At 40.6% G+C, this 27,497-nt stretch overlaps 1 protein-coding gene across 2 annotated transcripts; it reads left to right on the top strand.

Moving 5' to 3' along the window:
* Positions 1-21,523, top strand: COLEC10 (collectin subfamily member 10). 2 transcript variants are annotated; one of them, XM_085312137.1, is made up of 6 exons: positions 1-254; positions 12,465-12,536; positions 14,708-14,779; positions 16,586-16,639; positions 17,849-17,944; positions 19,453-21,523. In XM_085312137.1, the coding sequence occupies exons 1-6, from the start codon at positions 107-109 to the stop codon at positions 19,842-19,844; spliced, it is 834 nt and encodes a 277-aa protein (XP_085168263.1). In that variant the 5' UTR covers positions 1-106; the 3' UTR covers positions 19,845-21,523. The 2 variants fall into 2 exon arrangements, with proteins under 2 accessions (XP_085168263.1, XP_085168348.1); XM_085312222.1 differs by lacking the exon at positions 14,708-14,779.
* The last annotated feature ends 5,974 nt before the right edge of the window (positions 21,524-27,497 follow it).

A 27,497-nucleotide genomic window follows, 5' to 3' on the forward strand; every position in this document is an offset into this window, starting at 1 on the left:
ACTCCCAATTCTTTGCACTGCTTCAGTTAGTAGAGCATTTATTTTTGTATCGGCTGCATTTGTTAAGACYGTAACAACGAAAGGCATTTCCTGAGAAGCTGCAAGGATGAGCAGCAAGAAAGAACAACAGCTAAGGAAATATGGGAGCCTAGTAGTGCTTTTTATTTTTCAAGTTCAGATTTTTGGTTTTGATGTTGACAATCGACCTACAACAGACGTCTGCTCGACACACACTATATTACCTGGACCAAAAGGTGAGGAATATCAGGTTGTTAATGCTGAGACCAGTACTGATGAAGGTTGATTTTTTTAAATAGAGACATAGAGGGTTTGTGGCATTGGCTGGGGATGAAAAATCTAAATCACTGCAGACTGTACAAACATCTAGAAAAGTGAAACTGAGATGAGGGGAAAGTGATGCAGCAAGGAGACTTGAATTTGTTTTCTTTAGTTTCAGGAACAGTCTCATAGATTCTCACCTAAGTTAGAGATATCCTTCTGCATCATTCTCCAGCCACATAATTCTTCTTATATTTATCACGAGTACAGTTAGCAGTCAGAAATTGAGAGGATCTGCCTAAAACTAAGCACCTACTATAAAATGTTCATGTTTCACTTTGGATCTACAGATAGGGAGATGTATGCAATATTTAAAATGATTGTACTGTCATTATTTCCAAATGTTTACTTGTATATAGAGCTCTGCTGCATTTATCAGACCTGATCCAGTAGCTATTGCTGAATTAAACAGGACTTTCACTACAGACCTCAACAAGAATTAGATCAGCTCTTGCCTATGCAGTTCTTTTATCTTCAGAACACTTTTCAAATACCTGAAACCAAATTTTCTGCATTAACTTTTTTGTGTAACACAACTAATGTCAGTGGAACTGCCTGGGGGAGCACATCAGCCAAGAACTAGGTCCTTGACATACAAATCTATCTTGCAGTGACAGATATAAAATATATATTCCAGACCATGACTACTGCACTTCAAAATAYGTATTTCTTTTTAGTAATTCATTGTATTTTTCTATAGGCTAAAAACTGAGTAAAAAATGCAATTTATTTAAATTTTAAACAGGAAAGAGATTATCAAGTCAAAGTACTGCTACAGACTCAATTGTTTTTTGATGGATTATTCAAACACACACTGCTTAAAGGATCATTTTTAATCAGCAAGTTAATTTCTTTATGATTACGATCCAAGCTTAAACTTTTGCTGCTGCAGCATAAATGCAGAGAGAGATGTAATGATCCCCAAGGGAGATCATTACTGCTAGTGGGAGTTTGTTTAGTTAGTATCTGAATAATGGAAAGCTGGAGATGAAAGTTTGACAAAATTGTGTTTAACAAGTCACAGGGCTAATGAGGCAGTCTCGTGACAACACAAGACTAGTTAGGACTCCAGCTGCTTTCTGTGGTCTAGCTGGGATAGGGAGCATTTAAAGGTTAGACATTGTTGCTCTTCGCAGGTGTTCCACTGAGAAAGTTTGAATTTAGCCATTATCAGTTCTATTGTCTCCTGGTTGACACCAAAAGATGAGCAAAACCAAACAGTACTTTGGCAGGGTCCCCACAACTACTTGGTATGATATGATGATATGAATTCATAGCATCATTTCAGTTCCTAACTGATCTGAGTTCATCCAGGAGACTTGTAAGTGACTGTCAATAGCACTGGTAGTTTTGATTGCCAGTCAACTGAGCAACTAAAGACAGAATAAGCTGGGTGTGTGAACAACCCTGTTATTCCTCCAACATCCCTTGTAGTCAAGGATGTTGACTAATATGGCAGAAGAAAGTCTCCTGCTGACAGTTTTCCTCTATCTGTCCTGTGCCTTAGTACTTAGGATACATGATACYCAGCCTAGGACCACACCACAGCCACAGGCAAACTTCACTGCTCAGACTTTAATCCTGACAAGGAACAATTTCATGACTTCTACTGCTGCRAATTTTATTTTCGGTGCTACATCTGTGGTATTCATTCATCCACTATTGTTCAGAAAACAAGATTTTACCCACCCTGCACAAGTTTCATCACTTCCATCTGCTCAGCATCTTCAGCTATGGCAGAACACAGTGGTGATCTCACGAGATGGAAGAGCTGGGCTCTCACAGTAGGCTGGTCAGCTTTTTCCATCACTGCAGGTCAGATTCCTGTCTTGGCAACTTCCTCCTTCCACATGGACATGGGAGTCCCTAATGGGACTAAGCACCTAGGAGTGCAAGGGATTAAAAGGTATTCAATAGCTGTAAAACTTCCTACATTGTATATAACTCCTTTCCCCACTCACCTACTATCCCAGTGCAAGGTTGTGGTGGGAAAAATTGTCCCATGAGCTAGATGCAGTTTGTGAGCTACAAGTGGGACTGACTCCAGTCCAATGCAGCAGCTGTACTGCTGTTCCCTTCATACAGTGCAATGCAGAAGGGAAAGCTGAGGGAGAAGTGGAGGTGTTCAGAGAAACTCAAACCTCATAAGCCTATGTTTCTTTCACTCATGGAAGTTACATTACTCCATCATCTAGGCATTCCTAGTTGCTATAAGAACAAGAACTTGACATTTCTGGATGCTCCCTATCAAAATCACCTGCTCAAAAAGTCCTGAAAACTGGTCACTGCTCACACCAGCCATGTATAACTTGTCTAACTTAATTAGCCTAAGCCAAATCYTTCCCCTTAAAAAATATATTCTTTTTTTTATACTCATACCAGAGGCTCCACAAGAGAAGTATAACATGAGTGATGGGATGGAAAGGAAGGRTGATTCTAGGCCAAATATCAGGAAAGCCTCCATACCAGTCGTGACAGGCCTAGCAGCTCTCAAATCACATGAGGCAAAATCAGAGGCCTTTATAGACATGAAAATTCTCTGGAAGGATACAGTGTGCCAGGACAGGAGGAATTAAAGGAGCAAACATCCTCTATATCTTTTGCACTTCCAGTTTCTATGATATTAGCCAGTCTGAATGAAAGTTGTTTAGTATTACAAATTAATAGGAGTTAAAGTCTGACCTCTGGTGGTTATGAGTGATACAAACCAAGCATGTTGCAGTTCCCTCCATCTGATGCTTTCCAACCACTAGTGCAAGTAAATGCAAGTTGAAGTCTAGTTTTAAAGAATTATGCAATGAAATTTTGTATACATGTGCTCCAGGAAAACAAAACAGAAGGAATTAGAAAAAARCAAAAGCTGGTACTCCTCTCCCAGTTTTCTAAGTCATGCTCAGCTTACTTTTCAAAACAAGGGCAATCTTTTTAATGAACATAGACCTAGTGCAATGGCTGCCTTGTCCAGTCATCTTGAGAAAGCTTTTGAGTTACACAGCAAACATGATTATATAGAAGTTAAACATAGAAATCTGTGAGGCATCTTCTAGAACCCTTACAGAAATTCTCTAGGAAACATGCCTCCACTACAGCCTAAAAGACATAGCTCTATAAAAAGTCTGTTCTTTGGACCAAAACAGCTTTTCAGTATTTGTAACTAGTGATTTTTGGTGTCTGACCTGAGATATTTATGAACAGGTTGGTTTTAGCTAGAGCACTTTCGCACAGGATGTCTGAAAAGTCATGTTAAGTAATGCTTATCCACAGCTGAGTAACTAGGACAATAAAGGCCAAATTCTGTACTTGGCCGACTCCTTCAGTACAAACAGAACCAGATCAAGCATAAACAAAACAACGAATTTCTTAGGGCAGCCAAGAGCTTGGGCAAGCAAAATTAGTCACGGCCCCATCACTTACTTTCCACCCTCCTCAGCCTGCAGATAGGTTGGCTATTGATGAGAGAGGAATTAAGGAGGCAGCTGAAGCTGCGAGACCAAAAGCACCAGTCCTCTGGCAGCAGTGGAAAGAGCTGGCCTTGCTCTCCAAGGCTTTCCCTTTGGCTCCATCCCAGCTCTGCCCTTTTTTCACTTCCTCCTCCACCACAGTGGGGAATGGCCCAGCCCCAGCCTTGAGGCAGTGAGTTCAGCTTTGCCTAACCTGCTGTAAAGCTGACATAAATGAGACTAGGATCTGACCAGGCTGGAGTAAATCATTATGCCTCAGTGGRAGGGCAGAAATAAGCAGAGAGCCCAAAACTTTGACTTCTCAACTCCTATTAGAAGCAGAAGAGAGGCAATGATGGGAAGCAGTGGGAGCTGAGTCCATGGACATGCAGAACAAGATATAGTTGGTTTCTTGCGGATTTATGGGAGCTCAGGGTTTCAGAAGACTGGCTCTAGATCTTTTCAGCTGTCCCAGGTCCCAATTAATTTCCTTTGAAATCCAGACACAAGAACTTGAAAGGCCTTGAATCAGATCCAAGGTGAGAATGAAATGAAATCTGAAGAATACTGGGAGTTTCCCCACAGTAATTCAGTTGTAAAGCATTTCCTTATTATTATTTCTGACAAATGATGCTTATAAACTCTATGACATTGGCTGGCGCCTCAAAATAGCATTTATTGTGGTCTCCAGTATAGCTGTCCTTCTCTCAGCTTTAATTGTGCTTACACAATTCCAATCCTGGAAAATCTCAGACTCTCTCAGAAACCAGATATGCTGCTATCCGCATTTCCTTCCGAAAATATAAAATGCCTTACCACATCCTATAGGCTGTTCAAACCTATAACTAAGCTCCCCTCTTAGCGCCTCATGTTTGATCTGAAGAGTCCTTTAATTTCAACACATAATTCTGGTTTTCATGTATTTTAGATTTCATATATTTTAGCATATATTCAGTTTTTGAAGTTTATCAGTCTGAGCTATATGCATATAYGTAGGCACTTAAAAACATAAATTCAAAATATAATGGGCCTGTATTTCATATCATTGTTGGTTTGATTCCCTGCTTGAGCCGCAGTAACCCATGGGTCTTTGAGATAATGTCATAATAGCAGAAAAATACATCAGGGCAGCTCAAGTGAAAGGAGAATCACGGCCAATATTTAAATTATTTCTGTGTTATTATGGACATAATATATGTCCCATTCATCCAAAAAGGACCACATTCTCAAATGACATAAGTCAGCAGAGCTTCACTGAATACACTGCATACTAGGGTCTGATTAATGGAATGAAACAGAAGATGAGGGTATTTTTACCAAAATCAATGGATATTTATAAGTGGAAAGTGGAAAAGTGAGTAGAGAATCCAATTTATTCTGGATGATTCTTTCCCTTTCATCATGGGAGGCGACAGTGCCCATTGTCTGACTTGGGGCTGGGTGAAGAAAGACAGCATGTGTCCAAGAACTTACAAAGAAAGCTTCTGCTTCTCATGGTACAATTTGTGGAGCACTGCATGTCCCCTGCAGCCTGTCTGGGAAGAGTAGCTAGCTATGGGTGAATGTATACACTACAGCTGAACTGGTCTGTCAGCTTTCTGCCAAAAGCAGAGGTCCAACTTCTCCTTTGTCTCCTCCCCTCTGACCTCCTACCTCCACCTTTCATGTTACTAGACCTTTCACTGAGCCAATTCAGTTCACCTAAAAATGTTTATCTGCCTTATTATTTTTCTGTTTTGTGAGTTAAATTTATTCAACACAGGGTAATAAGAGTGTTCAAAACTGTGTACAGCGGGAGGGAAGTTTGCAGACCAGTGCTGGGGACTGGTGGGTAGAAGAAGGATGGGGAAGAGGCCATTGTATCAGAACAGCTCTAGGCAGACGTCATTTCACTCCAAGACAGGACAAGAATTCCTGTCCTAACTAGTCATACATAGCTTGAAAACAACAATCCCTACTGGAAATTCTGAAAAACACTGAAAGTGAAAATAGACAAAGTCTTGAGGCTTTCTTGACGTAATTGTGACATGCCTGTACYTCGGAAAGACAAACTAGACTGTTTATTTCTTGGAATCAGCAGCTCCCTCTAGTGCCTAAATCTCTCAATAGCGACTGTATGTGCCCGAGCGCTGCAAAGTTTCACAGTGTGCTCAGGGTTACTTAGCGCCTGTACGCTGCATACTGAAGACRTAAGGTGTGCTTAAAGCCTAGTAGTTGCGGGCTAATCCTGTGGCTATCTGCAGAGCTTCTCTAGGAGCACAAGGTTTTCAGTTGCTCCTGGAGGACTCTTAAAGCTTCAGAATTACGCACATATCCTTCTCCCTTTATTTTAACACTCGGGAAAGGCTGCACCMTCTGAACTCTTCACGTTCTGTCTGTGGAGATGGGGAGGGTCTGTAGTTGCCTAAGCAGTACTRTGAGCACAGAACATAGCTCTTGTCAACATATTCACTGTGTAGGCAGCTGCCATGGAGCAGTGAAAAGCYCAGATTAGAAATTCTGGTTTGAAGGAGCTATGGTGGTTATCAATCGCAGCTCCATAAGTCCCAAATAGTAATGCTATTCTCATTTTGAGAAATATCAGGRAAATGCAGTGTAGATCAACTACCTCTGGCACACAAAGGCTTTCTAGTAACCTGCAATGTACATGCCACTTCTCTGTCTGTCCTGATTCACATAGCCAAGCACAGGGAAGTTTTGGCAATGCCTGGGGTATTTTACCAACTTCTGTTCTGCACATCTTTCCCTGGAGGGCACCTGTCCTTCTGGTCAGTCCTTTTATGCATTATCTTCTGAGTAAGGGTAGCTTCATCTAAGAAACTTAGCAAGACCTCAACTCTATGACTGCTTCAGCAGAGAACATCCCTGCAATAGGGACACCAGTGTCTTTTAGAAAATCATGAAACCTGACCACCCACCTTAAACTAAAGCAACCAGGGCCCTCCATGTAGCAAGTGGTCAGAAGGGAGCCATCATGTAAACTGCCCTCCTTGGAAGATGTCCTGAAGTGATAGCCATATTGAGAGAAAGACATGTGACAGAAAGAAGGAAATACTATGATGAAAAACTGAAGAATCTTCCCCTGAACATCCCAAATCCTACTTGTGTAGAAGGGTGTTACCCTYTCTGGGGAAGAAAGAGAAAGCTGCACGAAGCTGAGCAGAACAGCCTAATACATGATCACAGGGCAACACTGCATAACAGATTCAGTACAATGACTGTGGTGGGCGATGGACTACATCTGGAATACTAAATGCATCTACTCCAGGGTGTGATCCTTGGCCTCCAAGACATTTAGTGCAAAATGGCATGTCCATACCRATCAAGGTTAGTCCCCTCTCCCTCCATAAAGCATACTGGTCATGCTCCCATTGCACTTGGCTACAGGTCTTCTCAAGGTATTTTTTATCATTTCTTAGTCATGGGATCTTTCATTTCAAGTATCTGATGCAGGTGGAAGGCTGTGCTGCAGCCCACCAAAAGTGACATTTTTATCATTACAAAGACTGAGTATGCCCTAGAGTGTGGAGGAAGGCATACAGGGTTGTGGTGTGTGCAGAGCCGGCTGGGATAGAGGTGAACACAGTGCAGGGAGCTAAACTTGAGACAGTCCAACCATACTGCATATTGKAAGGAGTCTCACGAAAGACAAATAGCCTTTGTCTGTCTGTCGTTTCAGAGGGAACAATTTAGCTGATTCACTGTGAAAGACAGCCTTGGAGAGCACTAATTTTTCTGTGGTATTTTTGATCAGGAGACAGGATTGGGACCTAACCTGAGGATACAACTTTGTCAGCTCACCTAGAGAACTGCATCAATAAAATCATGGGTAGAACCAGGAAGTCTCTAAGTAGAGCTCTGAATGAAAAGACTGGGCATTTTTCATGCTTTCAGAGGAAAAAGAATACATAAACCCAGAGTTAGGAGTCTCCTCCTGGCTTTAGTCTTTATACAACTTGCAGACTTGCTCTCATCCAGATGCAAGCCTGCTTCTACAGGTAAGTGTGGACACTGTAAACCCCAGGGATTACATGCTGATTCTCCAAGAACTGRGGTTAGCGCTTAACTACAAGACTCAGGGAGTCACTAAACATACGTGAAAAATTTAACCTGATAACTTCCTTCATTCATGAATACAAGCCAGATAAATTGCCAGCAAAAGATTCACCAGGGAAATACAAGCCACTTGAAGGTTACTAAATTCTTACTAATTAAATTCTTACTAAAGGTAACTACTTAACATTATATAGTTTAATGGAACTCCTAAAGCAGCAGAGACCCTTTCAATGGCCTAAAAATCCTATTGATTATTATATCTTCACCRTTTTCCTAAGTTTTTTTACAGGAGGAGGAAAGGCTTAGTTTTTTCCCCCTCTCACTTACAATTAAAATGTTCAAATGACAGTGAAAGTCATTTACTGTTCATGGCTTTTGCTTTCCTTCTGTCTTGCACAGTCCTACTAAGCTYAAAGAGTCTAGTAATTTATTGTTCTGTGTCTTCACTTTAATAGTCTGATATTTTAAATCTGTGACACAGAAGAAGTGAATCAACRTGAGAGAATACTTACAAGAGCCGACATGGCTATTCTTCAGCTACCAGCTCCAACTGCTTCATCCGTGCTTCAGGTGCCAGTGCACTGCCTTATCTGGTTCCCTTGCAACCACATTTTAAAGTGATAATCAGCTAATTAGGATAAAACTAAACCTGTCACTTCCTCAAATAGTCAGCAGCACAAAGGAGAGTTTAAACTCKGGGTATATGCTCTAAGCTCATTATGTCAGGGATCTGAGGGTTTTTTTTGCTATAGAACAAATCATGTTGTACAAAGCACAGTGGCACAAAATTTCCAAGCTCAATCCAAAGTACTGCCAGGATTTAGACTCAATTTTTTGCCAGATTACAAAGAAGTGGCTAATACAGTGGGATAGCTTGTCCACATGAAGCCCCAAGAGGAAGGGAGAGGTGCTTATTATAAATTAGAGACAAAGCCAACTTAACCCCTGCCCAAAACAAACAGTAAACCTCCTGCAATCCTTCCTACCTCGTTGTAAATTAATGTGCAACCACAAGGGGGGAGCATAACCCAACAGTTCATACTTTTTGSCAAAATTTGAGATTTCTACACACAACAGCTAATGGGGAACACAACRGACATATAATTATTAACACCGTATTATCAAACACTGGAGTTAATCCAGTCTTAAATTAACAACGAAATGGTACCACTAAATAATACTGTTTGCTTCTATCCTTGCTTTGTAATGGTTTACCCATTTCAGAGGCAAAATGGGAAGAACAGGATCTTCTTTCTCCTTTTACAGATAGCCATATTATTATGTTTTTACTCCTTTCCCAGGTAGGGGAACGAAGGCATAGTGGTAGGTAGGCTATAGAGTGGTAGGCTGCTTTACATGAAGACAGAATGGGTCATAGAACTTACTTCCTTCTCCTTCARGCTTTTAGAGGCACTAAACATAGGTCCCTGACACTATACATCAGGTATTATCAATAGAAGTTGAGACACTCTCTAGTCTCTCAAAGGATTTTCCCACATCTTTTACCCCGTTTATCAGCTCTMAGTCTAATGGCTCATACACAGGAATCAAGCTAAATCTCTGGCAGCCTCATGTGTGAAAAGCTTGCTCTAAAGATTCCTAGAGAAAAAAGCACTGCAGCTTTTAATGACTCTTTTAATGCAGCTTTTAATGTTGTATCTGAGATTGGGGGAAAAATACATCTCTAGTAGTAATCACAGCTGCATCTAGTGGTATACTGATAATCTTTCCAGGGCTCTAGTTCTCAGACTAATTGTCTGYGCAATGTGTCTTATAAACAAAGCATCGTTTTCGCATAGAGCCCCCTACAGAAAACAACAGTCTCTCTAGAGCCCTTAACCCTATAAAGCAGTCTGAAAGCCAYGCAGATGTGTCTAGTTAGCCTGACAGATGCAATATGGATTTTGCCAGGGTGACAGACCCCTTCATGACTTGGAAGTTTGCAGGAATTTGTTTTGCTCCTACGTGACACAGGCCAAAGAAACTACCTCAACAGTTCCTACATCAAAACCAGAATTATAGCATGTCTTGTATAAAGGAATTAATCTCACCAGTAAAGCTTGGAAGTGAAGAAGAGCCTCCTGCATCTCCCTCTCCTGCCAGAGAGCACGTTCCAGTTGTTAAATATCCCAGTACTACTTTTCTAATCAGAAYTCATCCAATGTCATTTTCCAGCCTTTAAATTGTGTCTTGCTTTCTTTCTATTATCACAAACTTCTTCCCCTTGCACAGGCTTGCAGACCATGACCACATCAGCCCTTAACTTTCTTTTGGAGTTTAGTTTTACAAGTTCTTTGTCAGCCTCAGAGAATCTTTTCCAGATTTCCAAACTACTGATAACTAATTATTACAGTTTTTTCAAGGTCTCACAGATGGGCTTGGAAAGAACAATACCTTGGTTTCTCAGTCATAAATGTTAGCACTGARGTTAACAGCAAAATTAACCTGTAAATTCTCTGGGTGCCTCCTATTTGATGACCTCTATAAAATAACCTCGGTACATGTACGTATCTTTTCATGACCTTAAAGTTCAGACCAATAGCTCCATCTGGATTTTTAAGGAGTGTGGCTTTTCAAAAGATATATACTGTCTTTATCAAGTATCTTTGAAGAATCAGTGAAAATAAAAAGATGTTTAAATGTTCTTTTGTTGGCTGCTTATAACCTTTTCTCTTCCTACTTCATCCTGTGCTTCAGCTAGCATTAAAAATAAAGTGCCTGAGTGAACAAGCACACACAGCAGATGTCATGTTTCCTCAGAAAGTCTTCTTGTCCTTCCCTYTAGCAAACACTTCCTCCCTCTAACTCAGACTGAAGTACAGCCCTTTACATTCCTCAGTTAGGACTATTCACCACCACCCCCTGAGACCATCCTGACCAGTGGAGTGAGTCTGCCCTCCATAGGAGAGCCCTAAAGCTAGTGTCTGTTTTGATGTACAGGGACAGACTCAACTCAGTCTGCATGAGTCCATGAGTATCGAGGAGCAAAACAGCTACTACTACRTTTTATATATTGCAATTAATGTGCACCACTTCTCATCACCCCATAAAACAGCCCTACCTGTTGGAAAAGAAAATAAATTAGGAATGTGTGGGCAGTCTGTTTTACAAGAGTGAGGGGACACTCAATGAAACCATCAGTCTGAAAGCAACCAAGGAAAGTGACTTTCTCTCCCAGTACACAGTTAAACCACTGAACTCTTTACCATAGGGTATTAYAGGGGGCAAACATATAAGTGGGCTTGAAAGGCACAAGACTAATMTGTGCAGGGCAGAATTGCTCTTCATGAGTGGTCCTCGATGTTGCCCTTGGCTGCAGTAACCTTTCACCACTGCTCCTGTGTGGCTGTAAGTGGCTACTTGGGCAGCAGTCCCCCTCAGCAGTCAGCAGCTCCCTGAACACCCCCAGCCAGGGCTGGAGACCCTCTACCAGGCACTCAGTCTTGTCATGTAATGCTTGTCATGTAGACATTCAGACAGACTTCCCTCCCTTGGTCCCCAGGCCCTGAACTGCAGCCTCTTCTCCATTCTGGGCTGCAGGCATTAGATACAATAGGCTGCAACTCACATGTAAGATCCTGGACTGGGATGGGGAGTGTGGCACTGCTTCCCCTCAAGCTGCAAGTCTTTTTGCAGAGAATGGCAGGGAATACAGAGAGTGGCTTTTGACAGCTGCCTGTATTCACAGATGGTTGTTTGGTGCAGCACCACCCCATGTTTGTCCAAAAAAAGAGGAAAAATGTTCCTAAGATTTGCCTCATGACTAAAAATCAGAAAATAAGAAAACCAGCTCCAGTTGTGTCTCAGATTTCCTGCATAACCTCAAGCTAAATTGCTCTCTAAGAAAGGATGTAACATTTCTTTCCAATTACTATTTGCTGTCTTGATCCTTTATACTGTAAGCCATTCAGTAAGAGGCTCTCTCTTATTATAGTTATATACAATAACCTGTGTAATAGGACCTTGATCTCATTTGTGGGACTCTCTGCACTACTGTAATAAATGCAAYGAACTTAACCTCTTGCAGATATTCTGTGCATGCAAATTTCAAAATAAAATATTGGCATAATTGCAAAACATGCTTTTCACATTAACACATAAATATAGTAATATATATCAAAAATTGAAGGCAAGATTTCTGAAATACTAAGTGCTAACGTCTATGTTAAGATCTATTACCACATATTTATACTCCTCCCATCACTGTAGCTTCCACATACCTTGAATATAGACTCACTAGGAGCAATTAATAAATTCCTATTGCATTCCTTGGTATTTCTCCTGTATGAGTTTAGGTTTCCAACTAGAGAAAGACTTGCTTATTTATGTGCTATACAACTAACAGGGCTTAAAGAGTAGGAATAGAACTTGATGTTACACATAAGGTGTGTAATCCTTCTGTTGGAACAGCCTCTCCAAAAGAGAAGGTTTGCAGTTTTTCCTCATGATGGCCAGATTCATCAGCTCTTCTCTGGAAATATATTTCATGGCTACTGTGTCTTCAATGTATAATAAAAAGAAATCAATGGAAAAAAAAATGTGAACTTCTCTTTCTGAGGATGTATAGTTGCATTTACTGCGCTGTGTGAAACGTACCATGATGCTTTTTTTTTTTTTTTTTTTTGGAAGGGGACGAAGGTGAAAAAGGAGATAGAGGAGAAGTAGGAAGACAAGGAAAAGTTGGACCAAAAGGACCAAAAGGTATTTATGATGGTTTGTTGACTATCAGTGGTATGTGAATAACAATGTACACAACAACTGCACCAGTACATAAAAAGAGTGATGTTTAATACTTTTTATTCCTGTTGCACCAATTAACTTCACAACACTTGCCAAACATTAATTAGTGAACCTGACAATGCTCCTGAGAATTTAGTGTAATTTCTTCTGGTATGGAAGACAGCTACAGCTGGCAATAAATTTAAATACTCATGTAATAAACCAGTACTTTTACTGCTGCTTTCCCAAGTGGCAATCACAACTGAGATACAGAAGACTGATCAGCTGCCCAGATCACATGTATAACCAGGAAGACTACTATTCCATATGTGAAATGATCCTTTAGGTGAAACTGAATTTTGAGAGTTCTTAGCAATCTATCAAGATGCTCAACAAAATCCAGTCTCAGCTGTCCCTATTTTGCAGATAAGCAAGCTGAGGCATACACTGAGAAAGAAAGTTCCTCTGATAAACAGCAGCTGCACTGGGAACAAAGGGCCTAAGTTTTCTCAGGACTTGACACTATTAAATATACCCCACATCTACATAATGAGCTGAGCAGAGCCTTCTGACACACCAGACATTATCATGTCAACCTTGTCTGCATGCCGTAACTCAAGAATTTCATTTATCATTAGAGCTTAATGTTAATGCATACCTGTGTTCCTTCTTAATTGACAGTAGTCCAATATTTTAAGACAAATTAGGAAAGACTTTACTTGAACAGAACCTTTAAAACCATCCTCTTACTATTGTTATAATGTAAACATTTTTCACTTCTATATACATTCATGTGACTTTGCCTCCTATCTTAAAGAGATTAGATAAAAGGAGATCAGATAACAAACCATTTACAAAGTGGCGTTCAATGTTGGTGTGCAAACCAAAACTCCCTAAATTGGGATATCATAATTAGCCAGCTACTTCAGAATATAAACCACTGATAAATCAAAAAGTCATTTATTATCTTGGTGCTCTGAGAACTGGGAAGGTGCATAGAGCAAAGTTAGCACCTCCTTATTTGTAGTCCTGCTTTGAGAAGGACTCCCACTAAAGCCATGAGGACTTTACCTCGAGAAATCATCAAGGACTTTTGCCCATGGTACAAAGAAAGAGAGAAAAAAAGAAAAAAAAAAGAATAGTTTAGCTGTGAAGTAAGATCAGTTTCTGAATACTCACTAATAGTTTTACTTTGTATTTCCTGTAAGAAATATGGTGTTTCTGGGCTTTTAAACAGTGCTTTGCAATGTCCTACTGTTTTATTCTACTGTAGGACAGAGCTGAACTATCCTTCTAAACCATCCTTAAAACTCCAGTTATTTAAGCTTTGCAGCACTAGGCAAGCAACCACTTACATATAAGAGCAAAGGAGGGTCTTTGGAGGAGAGATAAGGAGAACTAGAAAACTGTCTRCACAAGGTCATTGCAAATGTCATTTGTTTTCTGACATTACAGCCACATTCCTGTTCCCTGCTAAAAGAGTGAGGATACCTATAACACAGTGGCTGATGGCAACACCTTCATAGGTCGGGTCGGAGCAAAGGGAGCTCCAGTTAGCAAACCTTCCTAAAGTTACAGTAGTTACAGCTTGTACCCTAGGYACCACACTTAGGACGCAATAAATTCATGCCTGGTGTGGGTTCAGCACTGAAAGAAACTCAGCAAAATGCGAAGGGGAAAGCTGCCAGTAGAATGGATGCAATTGCTGACTATGGATCCCTGCTGTTTTCCTTGTGCCAGCAACAGTTTTCATGGAGACCCCTCAGCAATCCAGCTCAGGCTGCTACCCCAACAGATGGCTAACTTCATCAAAATAGTAATTCATTCTTTGTGGGTTTATTCCTGAACTGTCTCCCTCTAAGCTCCAACAAACACCAGTAAAAAGGAGAGGGAATAAATATGAAACCAGAGCTACAGGAACAGGGAAGAAATGGGTGCATCATTTTTGTTAGCATCTACCCACGATACTGGCTTATGCCTAATACCACRCTATTCCTCGTACCATGTACACTTACATAGCATACTTGTGTCAATGACTAGCATTTGGACAGGCAAAGCTCAGGAAAAATATCAACAGTAGAGAGCTAAGAAGTGTCTTGGGAAAGAAATGATGGATACCATCCCCACCCTTTTCCTTGCATTTCTTCTCTCAGGAAACAAAGGAACTGTGGGGGATATTGGTGATCAGGGAATGATTGGCAAAATTGGCCCAATTGGCGGAAAGGGTAAGTTCTAGTTTTGGATTTTTTTTTCTTTTCCTTTTTTTTCTTTTCCTTTTTTTTTTTTTTTTTTTTTTTCCTTAAATTAAGCATGCGTTTTGTGAGACTTCCAGGTATGGAGTAATATCAAATAATGGCTGTGATCCATGCTCTCCACATAAACTAATGAGTAAAAATTGGTGACCAGTGATAACTGACATGTTTATGATTTACTTCCTATCTGGCATATATCAGACTTATTTGGCTAAAATAATTTGCTACATGACTTAATAAACCAATCCTCTTGGATGATAAAAGAGAAAAAGAGAGAAATTTGCCCCTTGTGAAGTAAGTAGCACAAATCCTCTGAGAGCTCTAAAAGAGAAAGGCAAATTTGTGTCTCTGCTTCTGATACTGAAGGCCCTAAATCAATATTCTGTCGCTGTTTGGGATGCCACACTTTGTCAGCTGCATTGGTGTGGGAGATGTGAGCAAGCGACACACACAACACCTAGGAAGAGAAATGATTTAAAGATTTTTAAGAGAACGTAAGCAGGGCAACTCTTCCTTGCAAATCAAGGTAGATTCTGGCCCTGCCTGGATAATAATGCCATGAAATTATTGCCCTAGTAGCCTGAGAAGAGACACAGACCCTCCCCTTAGATACTCCAAAGAACGACACAAGAAGAACCATTCCTCCGGCCAGCAACCTGCCTTGAAAGCTCAGCAGGGATTCCACCAACCTAAGAGGAACTCTGSGGTCTCTAACCAGCACATCAACCCAGAAATACAGTGAGTGGGTAGAGCAACCTCTCCTGAGAGCTTCTCAAGTCATTGTATTCTAGCAAAACCTGGACGGCCTCTAGCAGCCTCAGGATCAAAGAACAAAAGAATTTGGCCTGAGGGACCAATTTTCAAAAGTTCCTAGACAACTGAAGACACAGATAGTTATCTCCCAAGTTTCTTCAATCAGCAAAGGAGACTAGAATTTAAGATTACCACAAGTTGCTTATCTTTAAGTAAACCAAAGCTCTGAGTCTTTAAGTAAATTAATCTCTCTGGCAAGCTGACTGTATACTTCATCACTCCCTTCCAGTTGGAATATTTTTCCTTATTTCTTTTTACTTTTTATCTGGAGAAAAAAAGGAACTTTCACTCAGGAAAGTCAGGGCATTTCCTGATCAAAATTACAGCTGAAATTTTTTAAAAAGGTGCCTTTTAGCACATCTGAAGAAGTACTCTCATCATTTTCATGATTTACAGAACAAGAGGAAAGCAGCTGGATGAAAATAAACCATATTTCCATTAAGTGTAATGTCCTGAACTCTGAAATGTAATGCTAACGCTTCTTAATCCCATTATGCAGGTGTTAATTGCTGCCTGCATGCTCACTCTGTTGCACACATGAATTCAGTGGCTTAGCGTACATCAGCCTCATCTTGTGCCTAATCCCGACATGGAGCTATTGAATCCACGAAAGGCTCTGTCCTGCCAGGCAATGGAAAAAACTAGRTCTCCCCTCCCACAGGTTTCTTGAGTGTCTTCTGCCTTCCAGGATCATTGTGTAGCTTATATTTAAAGTAAGTGGTACCAGGAACCAGCAACACGCAAAATGCTTGCTTTATCAGTGGGTTAGCTATTAAAGGGTTCTGCTTATTTCCATTCACCAGAATTAATCATGGGATGTTTGACTTGGCACATCTGCTAGTACAGTACATCAGAGCTTTCTACCAGATGCAGACCATTAGTATATTATTAAGCAGGTGTTTCGAATATGTTTTCCTGACATGTACACAATCTGAGATCTGAGAATATATTTTCTTTTTTATCCAGGTGACAAAGGAGCCAAAGGCTTATCAGGGGTGCCTGGAAAAAAGGGAAAAGCAGGTATGTTATGCATCTTTCTCTTCAAAATGGTTGAGTCTGCTGATTCTTTGATCTCAGAGTTGGTTGTTTGAATTTGATCTTTACAAAATTCTGACGCCTACAAAGTGGATAAACCTCAGAATAGATGAAACAAAGAGAAGGAGACTGGAAAAGCTTTGTTTGGCAAAATAGACACTGTGTAGGGACATGACTGATGGTTATGAATACACCAAAATACACACAAGATGGAAAAGAGTTAAGGAAATTAATGGACAATGACCGATAACATAAAAACTAACATGTACAAATAGATCAGCAACACATTTATATTGGAAAGTAGAAGAAAGTTTCTGAACATCAAAGGAATGAAGAGCTAAACTCCTAATAGCAGGAAGAGGACAAAAGAATATGKTTTTTTTACATAGAGCATAAGCTGTAGTCTGCTAATAACCTTAAATGTTTTTCCACTTTGAATGTACAGCTATAATCATTTTTAACACACTTCATGGGCAATGCCAGCTTGGTTCTGGAATGGGAAACCATCAACAATTTCCTCTCTCTCTGAGAACAGGAACAAACAAAATCTATACCAAATCAAATTTCAGTTTACCAACAAAAATACAACTTAGCCTTCAGCACTTGAAAGCTATTGATTATCTGAGTTGGTGTAAATTATTTCTGCTCTACCACAGCTGTATGCAGCACTTCACTAACATGGTCTCTCTCCCAAAGATTTTCCACTCCTGCCTCTGTGCACASTCACACTTACTCAGTTTTACTGAGCAAACAGCAGTTCCACATTTCACAAATGCTGCTGTTTCCTTCAGGAGGCTGAAGAATCAATGGTGTTTACAGTTTTGGAGATAGACTTTGAGCATTCAGATCACAATGAAAATCACATCTCAACTCGATGGAATTAGTGATGACAGGGGCAGAGGATGTATAAATCCTACAGTGATATGGGCGGATGGAAGATGGCAAACTATGACTCTTTCATTTGCATTTTCAAACTTAGGGATGTTTAAAGCAAGTTAACAAGGGAGTGTATAGAGGTAACATATTGAGTGCTTTGGTCTACAAAAGTATGGCCAATAAGGTAGGGTGAGACTAGYTCTCCACAAGTTGACACCAAGTCTTTAGAAGGTTTGAAAGTGGATTACAGCTGATCCTCTACACACACACATATATACTTCTAAATAGAGGAATTCTCTGTCCTTTGTATTGCATCAGGCACAGTCTGTGACTGTGGAAGATACCGCAGAGTTGTTGGACAACTGAATATCAATGTCGCTCGGCTTAACACATCCATCAAGTTTGTAAAGAATGGTAAGCATCACCACGTCCTTAACGTGTTTTATTTGCTCCTGTCATGTTTATCATTGCTATTCCTCTATCACTGCTGTTTTACAGCAGTGCCAGGAAAAGGGCCAAATCATATGAGGCACTCTCAAAACACACAGCAAACAAATTCCTGTCTCTGCAAGGACACATGCAGCAGATGAATAAAAGTAAAAACAATATAGAAATGATCAATAGAATGATAGGAAGAATCATGAAAAGCACATGGTACAGGTTGCTAAATCTATGAGCACGGCTCACCTTCAGGTTCAGTCACCTCTCAGGCAACAAAAGGAAAAAGTTTGTGCCAAGCTGCTCAAAGTGCCAGAAAAGGTGATAAGAATCTTTTGACCTCTCTACTGCACAGGAGGGCTGCATGTATGGTAGTCCTAGCGTTCCCCTCAGGGCAAGCATTAGTTTTTACTGTAATAAGGGAGATACCAAAACCCCAAAAACATGGGTTATAAGGAGTCACATTTGCAAGCAGTGCTTTCAGCTGGACAGTGTAAACTGCCCTTACTGAAAGGAAAGAAGGAAATGTCCTGGTACWGCAAAGCTTTTTGAAAGGGCTCCACATCACATCGCTCTTTGAAAGGGCATTACTTCTAGGATTAGGTCTCTGTGAGTAAATTAAATGTCTGGGACCGTTCTCTGGCACTGTGGGCAACTGACATAGTGTAGACCTCATCTGTATTATTAAATCCTACAAAACTGAATGGTCACATCATCAGGAATGGTCTCTGGCCTCTGCTAGCTCCTAAACTGTGCCAAGGGTAGGTCCTAAATTGTTATGGAAAGCATTAGTTGCCCCAGGCCAAATCTGTGTCTGGGACCATTCCAGCAATCTAGAAGCAGGGACAATCAACTTCCAGTACCCAGGAATGCTCCTTGGCACTGTTTAATTCACCAGGATAGATAATGCTTGATAAGTTTGGCTTTTAAAGCTGCTGAGCCTCCATAGCTCCCTTTGTAATCAATGCACACTAAGTGGCTACAGCAGCTCTGAGAACATGGCTCTCATCTCTCATTCTAGCAATCACATTTTATAAACACTGACTTCTTTCTATATGGAAAGGACCTGAAAGCTATTCATAATCCTGTATTTCCATCCCAGAGCACTTTTTAAAATCTATATTCAACAAAAAGTAAAGCAACTGAGGTGGTTGAGAATTAGACCCAGCTAATTGTCCATTTAGCATGCCCTGTCCAATCACTTTTACTTCAGTGATATCTAGTACTAAAGTGTCTCAGGAGATGCATGCCAGCTAGGACTGAAGAGCTCTTGTCCTAACTTGTGTAAGACGTTCATCACTCCCATTAGCAGCATTAGCCTTTGATCCAGTCATCATTGTTCATTGCAAGTTCAGTTGCGGGAACATTTTTTCCTCTCTCCCTTTGATTAATTCCAGGGTAGAAATCACCTCATTGTGATATTGGAACAGAAGCATCTTCATATATGTTGAAATGCCATTGAGCAATGTTTTTTCCCTCTAAAGTTATAGCAGGCATCAGAGAAACAGATGAGAAATTCTATTACATTGTCAAAGAAGAGAAGAATTACAGAGAAGCCTTGATCCACTGCAGGGATAGAGGAGGAACACTAGCAATGCCTAAAGATGAAGCAACTAATGCCCTGATTGCTGACTACATCTCCAAAAGCGGCCTCTTCCGAGCATTCATTGGGATGAATGACATGGAAAAAGAAGGACAGTTTGTGTATGCAGACAACACCTCACTGCAGAACTACAGTAATTGGAAGGAAGGGGAACCAAACGACCCAAATGGGCGTGAGGACTGTGTGGAAATGCTCAGTACAGGCGAGTGGAATGATTCAGAGTGTCAAGTTACCATCTACTTTGTCTGTGAATTTCTCAAGAAGAGAAAATAAAAGTGCCACAGAATGTGCCTGGCACTTTCTGTATATATAATAACCCCTCGTGCTTCATCCCTTGTAGGAAAAGCAGACTAAAAGGGCTCAGCTCAGCTTTCACTTCCCTGGGTTAAGGAAGAGTAACTATTGCTGAGTGAGCTAACGGTGGCCCTGAAATCAGTTCAGGTCTGTAGGTGGCATTCAGCCAATAGTGAATATGTATTTTATTTTTATGTGCAATTTAGGGTGGTTGGACAAAAGTAGAGTATGCAGAGGTGAACATGACTTCACTAATGCCAGAAACAGTAAACTCACCGGTATATTAACTACCGATGAGCTTCACAAAGTCCACTTATCTTTGACCTGCACAGGAAGTCCCAATACTTTCCCTGGAGACTTCAGACCTGGAGGGACACATTTCCTGTTTCTCTTGAAAAAAATCCTTCCTTTGTTAGAATCACAGAATAATTAAGGTTGTAAGGGATCTCTGGAGGTCATTTGATCCCATCTTCCATCCAAAGCATGGCCAATTTCAAAGTTAGATGAAAAGTTGTTACCCTCCTTGCTTGTGACTGTACAATTATATTGCCTGATATGCAGAAGAGGACTCACTTATCTTTCCTTCCACTCCATCAATCCATCAGGCTGGTCTAAAGTGTTAGGAATTAACTTAGCACTGGCACTGATGTTCCTCTGCAGGCAACTCTGAGCAGCTTTTATGCAATTTGAGAATAAATGGAGCACTTCTAGCTTCTGATGACCCCCCAAAGGCAGCTACATAGAAAAGTCTAGCACAAAGAGAACTGTATAAAGGAAGCACCATTACTGTAGGCTGTAAACAGACACATTCAGATTCATTTATACCAATGCACACTGCTGGTTTAACAAGTGATTCTAGAAACATGCAAATGCCCTAACTCAGTAGTCAGTGATATTTGATGTTTAATGCTAAAATCACCTGTTCCTTCGCAACATAATAAGCAGCTTAACATCAACAGCCATAGAATGTTCTTTACCCTCTAAGAGCTCAGAACTGCATGTAGTTGAGCAACTTAATCACATACTTCAGTAAGACTCTTCACAAATGACCAGCAGTAAGAGGCTTTGCTGTCAGGGCCTGACTCCCGAGTTTTCCATGGCACTATGCCCACAATGGATCAGATGTTGGTATATTTTTAATAAAAAGAAGCAGTTTTGTTCATGTGGTAGAAGAGCCCACACTCACATGGCATTTTCTAAAGCATTTCCAGGACCGTTCTGAAGTCCAGGGTGCTGCTGACATACAATTATTTTGCCTTCAGAACTAGCTTTTTCTTAGACTTACTTCACGCTGCTTAAAAATCTTGCCTTTCCTCACAGCAGAAGATGTCAGGAGAAATTCCTCTGCAAGAGACCTCCACATCTTCTTTCCAATTTGACACAGAAAAGGAGGGAGAGATATCTGGAGGCTGAAGAGAATGCGAGGCATTAGTCACAGGCACTAAATGTACCTTGTAAGTCACTCTAAACACCAGTTGTGCATAGTGTTCCTCTGGCAATATGAGGAAGGTCACTTCAAAGCCAGACAAGAAGGCAGTTCCATCAGGTAGTGATGCAAAGGATTAGCTGCAGGTCTCCCATCTGCTGCTATATACACAATGTAGAAGCAATCAGACAACAGTCACACTTACCCAGCTTGGCCCTCAAAAGGAAAATCCTCCAAAACATTTAGCTAGTTGGTAGTTTGACTCATTTAGCTAGTTGGTAGTTTGATTCCAAACTCATTTCTGAGCAATGACCAACCCAGAAGCCTCCCAGGAGACTCTGTAACTCAGAATCACTCTACTAAACCAGTTTCTCTAACTACTTGTTTATCTGGATAACAATTTGCTGCTACCAGCAGTAAATTTCCCTTGTTGCTGCCCACCATCCAGGCAACTTTTCAGACCTGTGAGTGCAGGGGCGGGATCACATTTCTTTTCATGTTTCCCCTACTACGTTATGAGAGTGTTTGGGCAAACAAGTTCACGTAGCACAATGTACCCTTCCTGTGTTATCCCCTTACTGGGAAGCTGACATTCCCCAACATCAAGCAGAATTCCACCTGTTAGGATGTACCGTAATAAACTCAATAAGCTAAACTCATTCGGTTTTAGAATCATTAATGGATAAGGAATTTACGACTCATTCAAGGCTAAGTTTCTTGAAGAAAGATAATATCTTTTCTAAGATCAAGCCCAGAGTAAGCTGCTGGAATATGCTTGCTTTTCTGGAACTGTTTGGCCATCCTGGGACCATTGGCTGAGATAAGCCTGGGGTGTCCTTAATACTGACAGTCATCAATAGGCCATTCTCCTGTTCATTAGGAGGAAGCTTAGAGCTGGGAGGAGGTGAAAAAGAAGAAATGCTTTGCTGCAGGATCAAGCCCTGCCTGGGATTTGACTATGTGCTTTGCTTCACTCACAGTATCAGGCAACGCATGTCTAAATTGAAACTGGTCAAAACACTGAAGAAAAGTGAACTCCATCTGCTCTTTTTTCAGATAGTGAATTAAAGTCACCCAGAAGCAAGCTCTGTGCACAGGAAGGATTCACTGTTTCAGCCTTTAGCTGCACAGCTGATTGGAGTGAGGAACTTGTGTTGGATTTCTGTGATAGAGAGGCTGGAACTGTCTGCTTCATCTCTCCTAAGACTATCATTGAGACACCAGCTTCATCCTTAATTAATTAGGAAAAAAAAAAAAAAAAAGGCAACCCTTTCACTCACTATGCCTTCATGCAACAAGCAGATTTGCCATGGCTGTTCTATGCTAACTACAGAACAGGGACAGTAGATGGGAGCAGTACAGACATTCAAGCTAGCAAGGCATAAGTCAGATCAGGTGCTCATGAATCCCAGTCCTGCAGCACTGACTCCCAGTTAATAAATTTTGCCAATAAGCCTACCCATAAGCCAAGCCAAATAAAAGAGACTATACTGCACAGGAAGCCTGGCAGGTAAGTCCATACAGCTCTGCACCATGTTATGCAGACACAAGCTTGGGTCAGCACTTACTCAATATTTTAGCTGTGTTTTGCAGAAGAAATATATTTATTATGATTAAGAATTTGAGATACAACACAATGGTTCTCTTTGAACCCTTGTCCTAAGCATAGAGGAACAGGATAGTTTGTTGGTAAAGACTAAGGCAAAGAAGGCACTGAATACATGAGCCTGATCTGTGTCTGCTGTCACTAAAACATCTGCTTCATTCAGCAACGGTCCCACATTTTACTTGTTCAGCCTTTTTCAACTAATGTAGCAGAAGCTCTTATTTTTGCCCTTAATATCCTTTGCAAGTCTCAACTCCTATTAAGTTTTGGCTTTTCTAACACTACTCCTCCACACTCAGGCAATGTTTCTAAATTCTGCCACTGTGACATGTCCCTGTTCCCACCTTCTGTATACTGACTTTTTGCATTGGAGCTCCATCATGAACTCCCCATTTAGCTAAACCAGTCTCCTGATACACCTGCTTGTATGTGTCCTCTGAACATAAGCTGGCTTGCCACATCACAGCAGGAACACTTAAATGTTCTTCTTGGTCTTAGTGAATCAGGATTTTATCTCCTATACTCTGAAGACTATCATCCAGGTGCAAACATCAACTTCGTGCTTCTCCTAGGTCTGGAATGCACATAAGGCACAGACATTGAGGGTAAATATAATGTTTTCAACAACTGTTTCTAAATAAAAGATTATGAATAAATAGGTCCCACTAGGAACATATTTTTCTGAAGCATTTCAAGTAATCTTACATGGGAAATTGGGAAATCCACATCTGTCAGTGCCTTTCATCCATTCAATCACTTTTTTATTAATGTTTAGAAAATGTTTCAGTACTCAGTGCAATGTAGTGCCACATTCTTGACCACAGCCACAAGAATCTAAACAGGCAGCTCTCTTTACTTAATTTTATACACAGTCTTAAGTGGTACATCGTAGTTGTAGTCCAACCACACAAACCAGGTATTAAGGGAAGCGATTTGACACTGCATGTAACAATAAAAACATCATGTGCCACAGTGAGGGGAATTAGCTTATGGTTACTTTGGAAGGCAATGTTCTAGCTTGTCTTCCTTTAATTCATATCAATTAATGGCTTTYGTTCATATGCAATTTTTTTAATTAAAGTCATACTTGACTTTAGTCATACATATCTTCTACATTCTTGCAGAAGAAAGAATGAGCACGATCAAAGGCGTATATTAATCTGGATTGTTTTTATGTCTGTGTGGGAAGCAAGAACAGCAAATTGTAAAAGAATTTTGTGAATTCTGCCTACTTGCCCTGTAGAGTGTGCCTGACTGCAGTCCTGACGCCCCACCCTCTCCAGTCCTGTAAAGGTTTCTCCATGCTGATGTTTCAACATAGAGAGGAAAAGTTTCACTTGATTTTCATTACATGGGTGGGACTAGGAACCTGCATGGTCTTGTTTTGCAGAAAGCAGCAGCAACCTACCAAAGCACAGTAGTTAACTGCATAAAAATCTCAGTGTCTGGGAGCTAGGCGATCACGTGCATTTTTGAGTTCTGAATCTATACGACCCTTACCACGCTCAGTGCTACACTTATATTTAAATCCCACAGAAGTCCTGTGCCTAAACACACACAGATTTACTGATGTTTGGGCAGTAAAGGGGCTGTAACTCTGCATTAGTAGGAGGCAGTACAGCATGGATGTATCTACAGAGCCATGACCYGCTCGTATGCAATTTCTTTACCTCTTCCCTCCCCCTCCCTCTCCATCCAGATAAGGGCTGCATCTGTCTTTGCTTACTTGTTTTACTAAGCAGTTAGGCATAATGCCAATCATTGCTTTGGTCTTATTATTTCAGACATACCTTAAACCTTAAGAGTTCAGCAAATATAAGCAATGTCCTTCTGGAAATAAATTACAGTTAAAACTACTCTGCTAATTTTTCCCCTTTACTAGATGTTTTAAGACAGTGCTATCTTATTTACCTCTCAGCAGTGTGTCGCCTAGTAAGACATGCTAATTTCCCCAACTTCACACAATAGAAGTCTTTATATCAACTGTGCCATAACATTCCCTGAGCACGTGGGACACTATACCATGCAGAGGGTTCAAGCAGCAACAATGATCAGTCAGTCAGTAAAGGATTAAGTAAAATACTGTGGAAAAAAATTTGAATACAGAGTTGGCGGATGCTTAACATGTGAACTGAGGAATTTGCTCCCACTGTGAGCCAGTTTCTAAGTCTTGAAAATGCTCAAAACCTTGTCCGAGGAAATCTAAAAGGCTGCCAGAAGATCTGAGAAGAAATCTGCACGCAGTAACTCAGGAACCCTAGAGCTTTCTATAAGATTACTTATGCAAGACAGAGAGTTTCTCAGAGACTGAAGAAGTAGAAATACATTTTTCTGCAGAAATATCATACAATTAGAAGTCTTTCCTTGTAAAAAGCATACTTTTTCATCCTTAATTCCTCAAATTTGAACTGTTCCTAAAGCAGACAAATATTAGTGGGCACACTAAAAACACAAGCATATTCAAGCAGTGTGTATGGCCACACCGCACATGGCTTCCCCCCAGATAGCAGAGTAGTGTTACAGATGATAGCAACTGTACATGCCATGCCATTCCCCTAAAAGACTCTTATAAAAGAAAACATAGAAGCAGTATAAAAACTTACAGAGAATAGAATAAAATACAGGAGAAAAAAAATAAGGATGAGAACAGAGTAGAGAATTAAATCAGAGCTTGAGCTATAGAAAGAGGTGGAGCAATGAAGAGCCACGATGGTGAAGTCTTTAAATTTGGTCCAGAAAAAGAAGCCAATGGAGTCATTTGCAGACTGAGGCTGTTGTAATCAAAGTCAGAGCAGAAAAGTTATTTTAGCTGAGATATGCTGGCAGAGCTGAAAATGGAGCTTATTTTGTATATTAGAGCAACTGTTTAAAATAATTAAATAATACCCCAGAAAGCTGAGCTGAAGAACTATGTCACAGAATACCAGGACCTCTAGCTTGGAGTGAGATGAAATAATCTAATTCTACCTCAGCACTAGAAACAATGACTTTCACATTACATTCCCCTTTCTGCTTTTGCTGTTTCTGTGTTTGTGTTCAGGACATCAACCTTATACACTCACTTCTCAACAAACTGGGAGCAGTAGGTACCCTAGTAAAAGCCCTGTGTAACTCTACAACTTAAGTTGTTACAACTTTTACTGGTGTTTTCAAAAAAGAGTATGATATAAATTTATATATACACACACACATATACATATATGAATGCTCTGGTGGACATGATGCTAATAAAGGATGCCAGACTCACAAGAAATGGGCTGACTTTCAGACCTGATGCAGAAATCTCTACCTTGATCCCATCTCTGATGCTTCCRTATTGGAAAGGTATACTTCAGTGTTCAGCCTGGTATTTGACTGACCAATGTATTTGACCATGGCCTCTCACTGGATTTGAGCAGAAACTCTGTTTCCTTCCAGCAGCTCCTTTTTCTGTCTATCCTTTCTGCACTGTGCTAGCAGTACGGCTTAGGACTTACCTGGCTAGAGGATATGGATGGAGTAACTGACAGAGCAATTCTACATCAAAACTGTACAAGTAGCCACTGGAGTTTGGAAAGCAGAGGAACTACATAGAGGAAAGGTTATAGGATAAGACATACCTTTGCTTTTCCTTCCAATATATATATATATGTATATGGGTCTAGTTAGATGTAATTCATTAACCACTGAGAATTCAAACCTTGGTTCCTCCTGACATATAAAGATCTGATTCTTGACTTAGAGATGTCATACTTCATATTCTATTATTGGTACCTACGTTAATTCCCTTTTGGTCATTACAAAYAGGTAATTTTCTCCATGCATGGACAAGGGGATCAGCTAGCTCCTATTCCAATGGAGGTGTGGCTTACTAGAAAAGCTGGAAGCGAGGGCCAGCTGCTTGAGTTGCTCAGCAAATAACAGAAAGCACAGTTCAGTCACGAGATACCTGAAAAAAGTTGAAGAGAACCTCTCAGAAGCACAGTCCTGCATTCACCCATGTGAAAGAACAATTTTAGGGGAAGGAGCTGGTGAGAGCCTGGCAGGAACAGCACAACCTTACACTGAAAGAAAAGTTTTCATTTTGTACTAATAAGGTCAGCAAAAATCTGAGAGAAAGCATTTCCTGGATGAGAGCCAGACTGTGCCACAGGGGTGGTGGAAAGAAGAATCCAGGCAGAAGACAATGAGTTGAGTGCATGGGAAGAAAGGCTGGAGACAGTTTTGTGTCCAGCACAGATTCAAGCAGGAAGGTCTTGTATTTGCTTGTTTACCACACCACTGAATCCAAGAGACTGGGTCTCAGTTTCAGAGCTACCACCTCCATTACTGATCTGCACAAGGGTCTGAGGAGCATAGAAATCTCTGGAGGGAAAATGAGGCAGGATGATACAGCATCAAGCAGGAATGGGTTTGCTCTAGGAATGTACCCTGCCAGGCTTTGAAAGAAAGAAAAATGCAGGCACTGAGAGCAAAGAAAAAGAGCATAACAACATTTTTGATCTATCATAACATTTTTGATCTATCATATCAAACATACTTGGAACCTAGTACATATGTATATGATATATACAGACTCATCAAGTTATGTTGTGTGAGTCCTTTCAGTCAACAAACCCAG

This window comes from Rhea americana, unplaced genomic scaffold, assembly GCF_003343005.1.
Source record: "Rhea americana isolate MKP2758 unplaced genomic scaffold, rheAme1 scaffold_0, whole genome shotgun sequence".
In the NCBI taxonomy this organism is placed as follows: Eukaryota; Metazoa; Chordata; class Aves; order Rheiformes; family Rheidae; genus Rhea; species Rhea americana.

Bases quoted from the DNA above. Each gene is read 5' to 3' on its own strand.
- COLEC10 (XM_085312137.1), top strand. From the start codon at position 107: ATGAGCAGCAAGAAAGAACAACAGCTAAGGAAATATGGGAGCCTAGTA. The intron at 12,537-14,707 runs GTATTTATGATG...TTCTTCTCTCAG, and splicing joins TGGACCAAAAGGACCAAAAG to GAAACAAAGGAACTGTGGGG. The intron at 14,780-16,585 runs GTAAGTTCTAGT...TTTTTTATCCAG, and splicing joins TGGCCCAATTGGCGGAAAGG to GTGACAAAGGAGCCAAAGGC.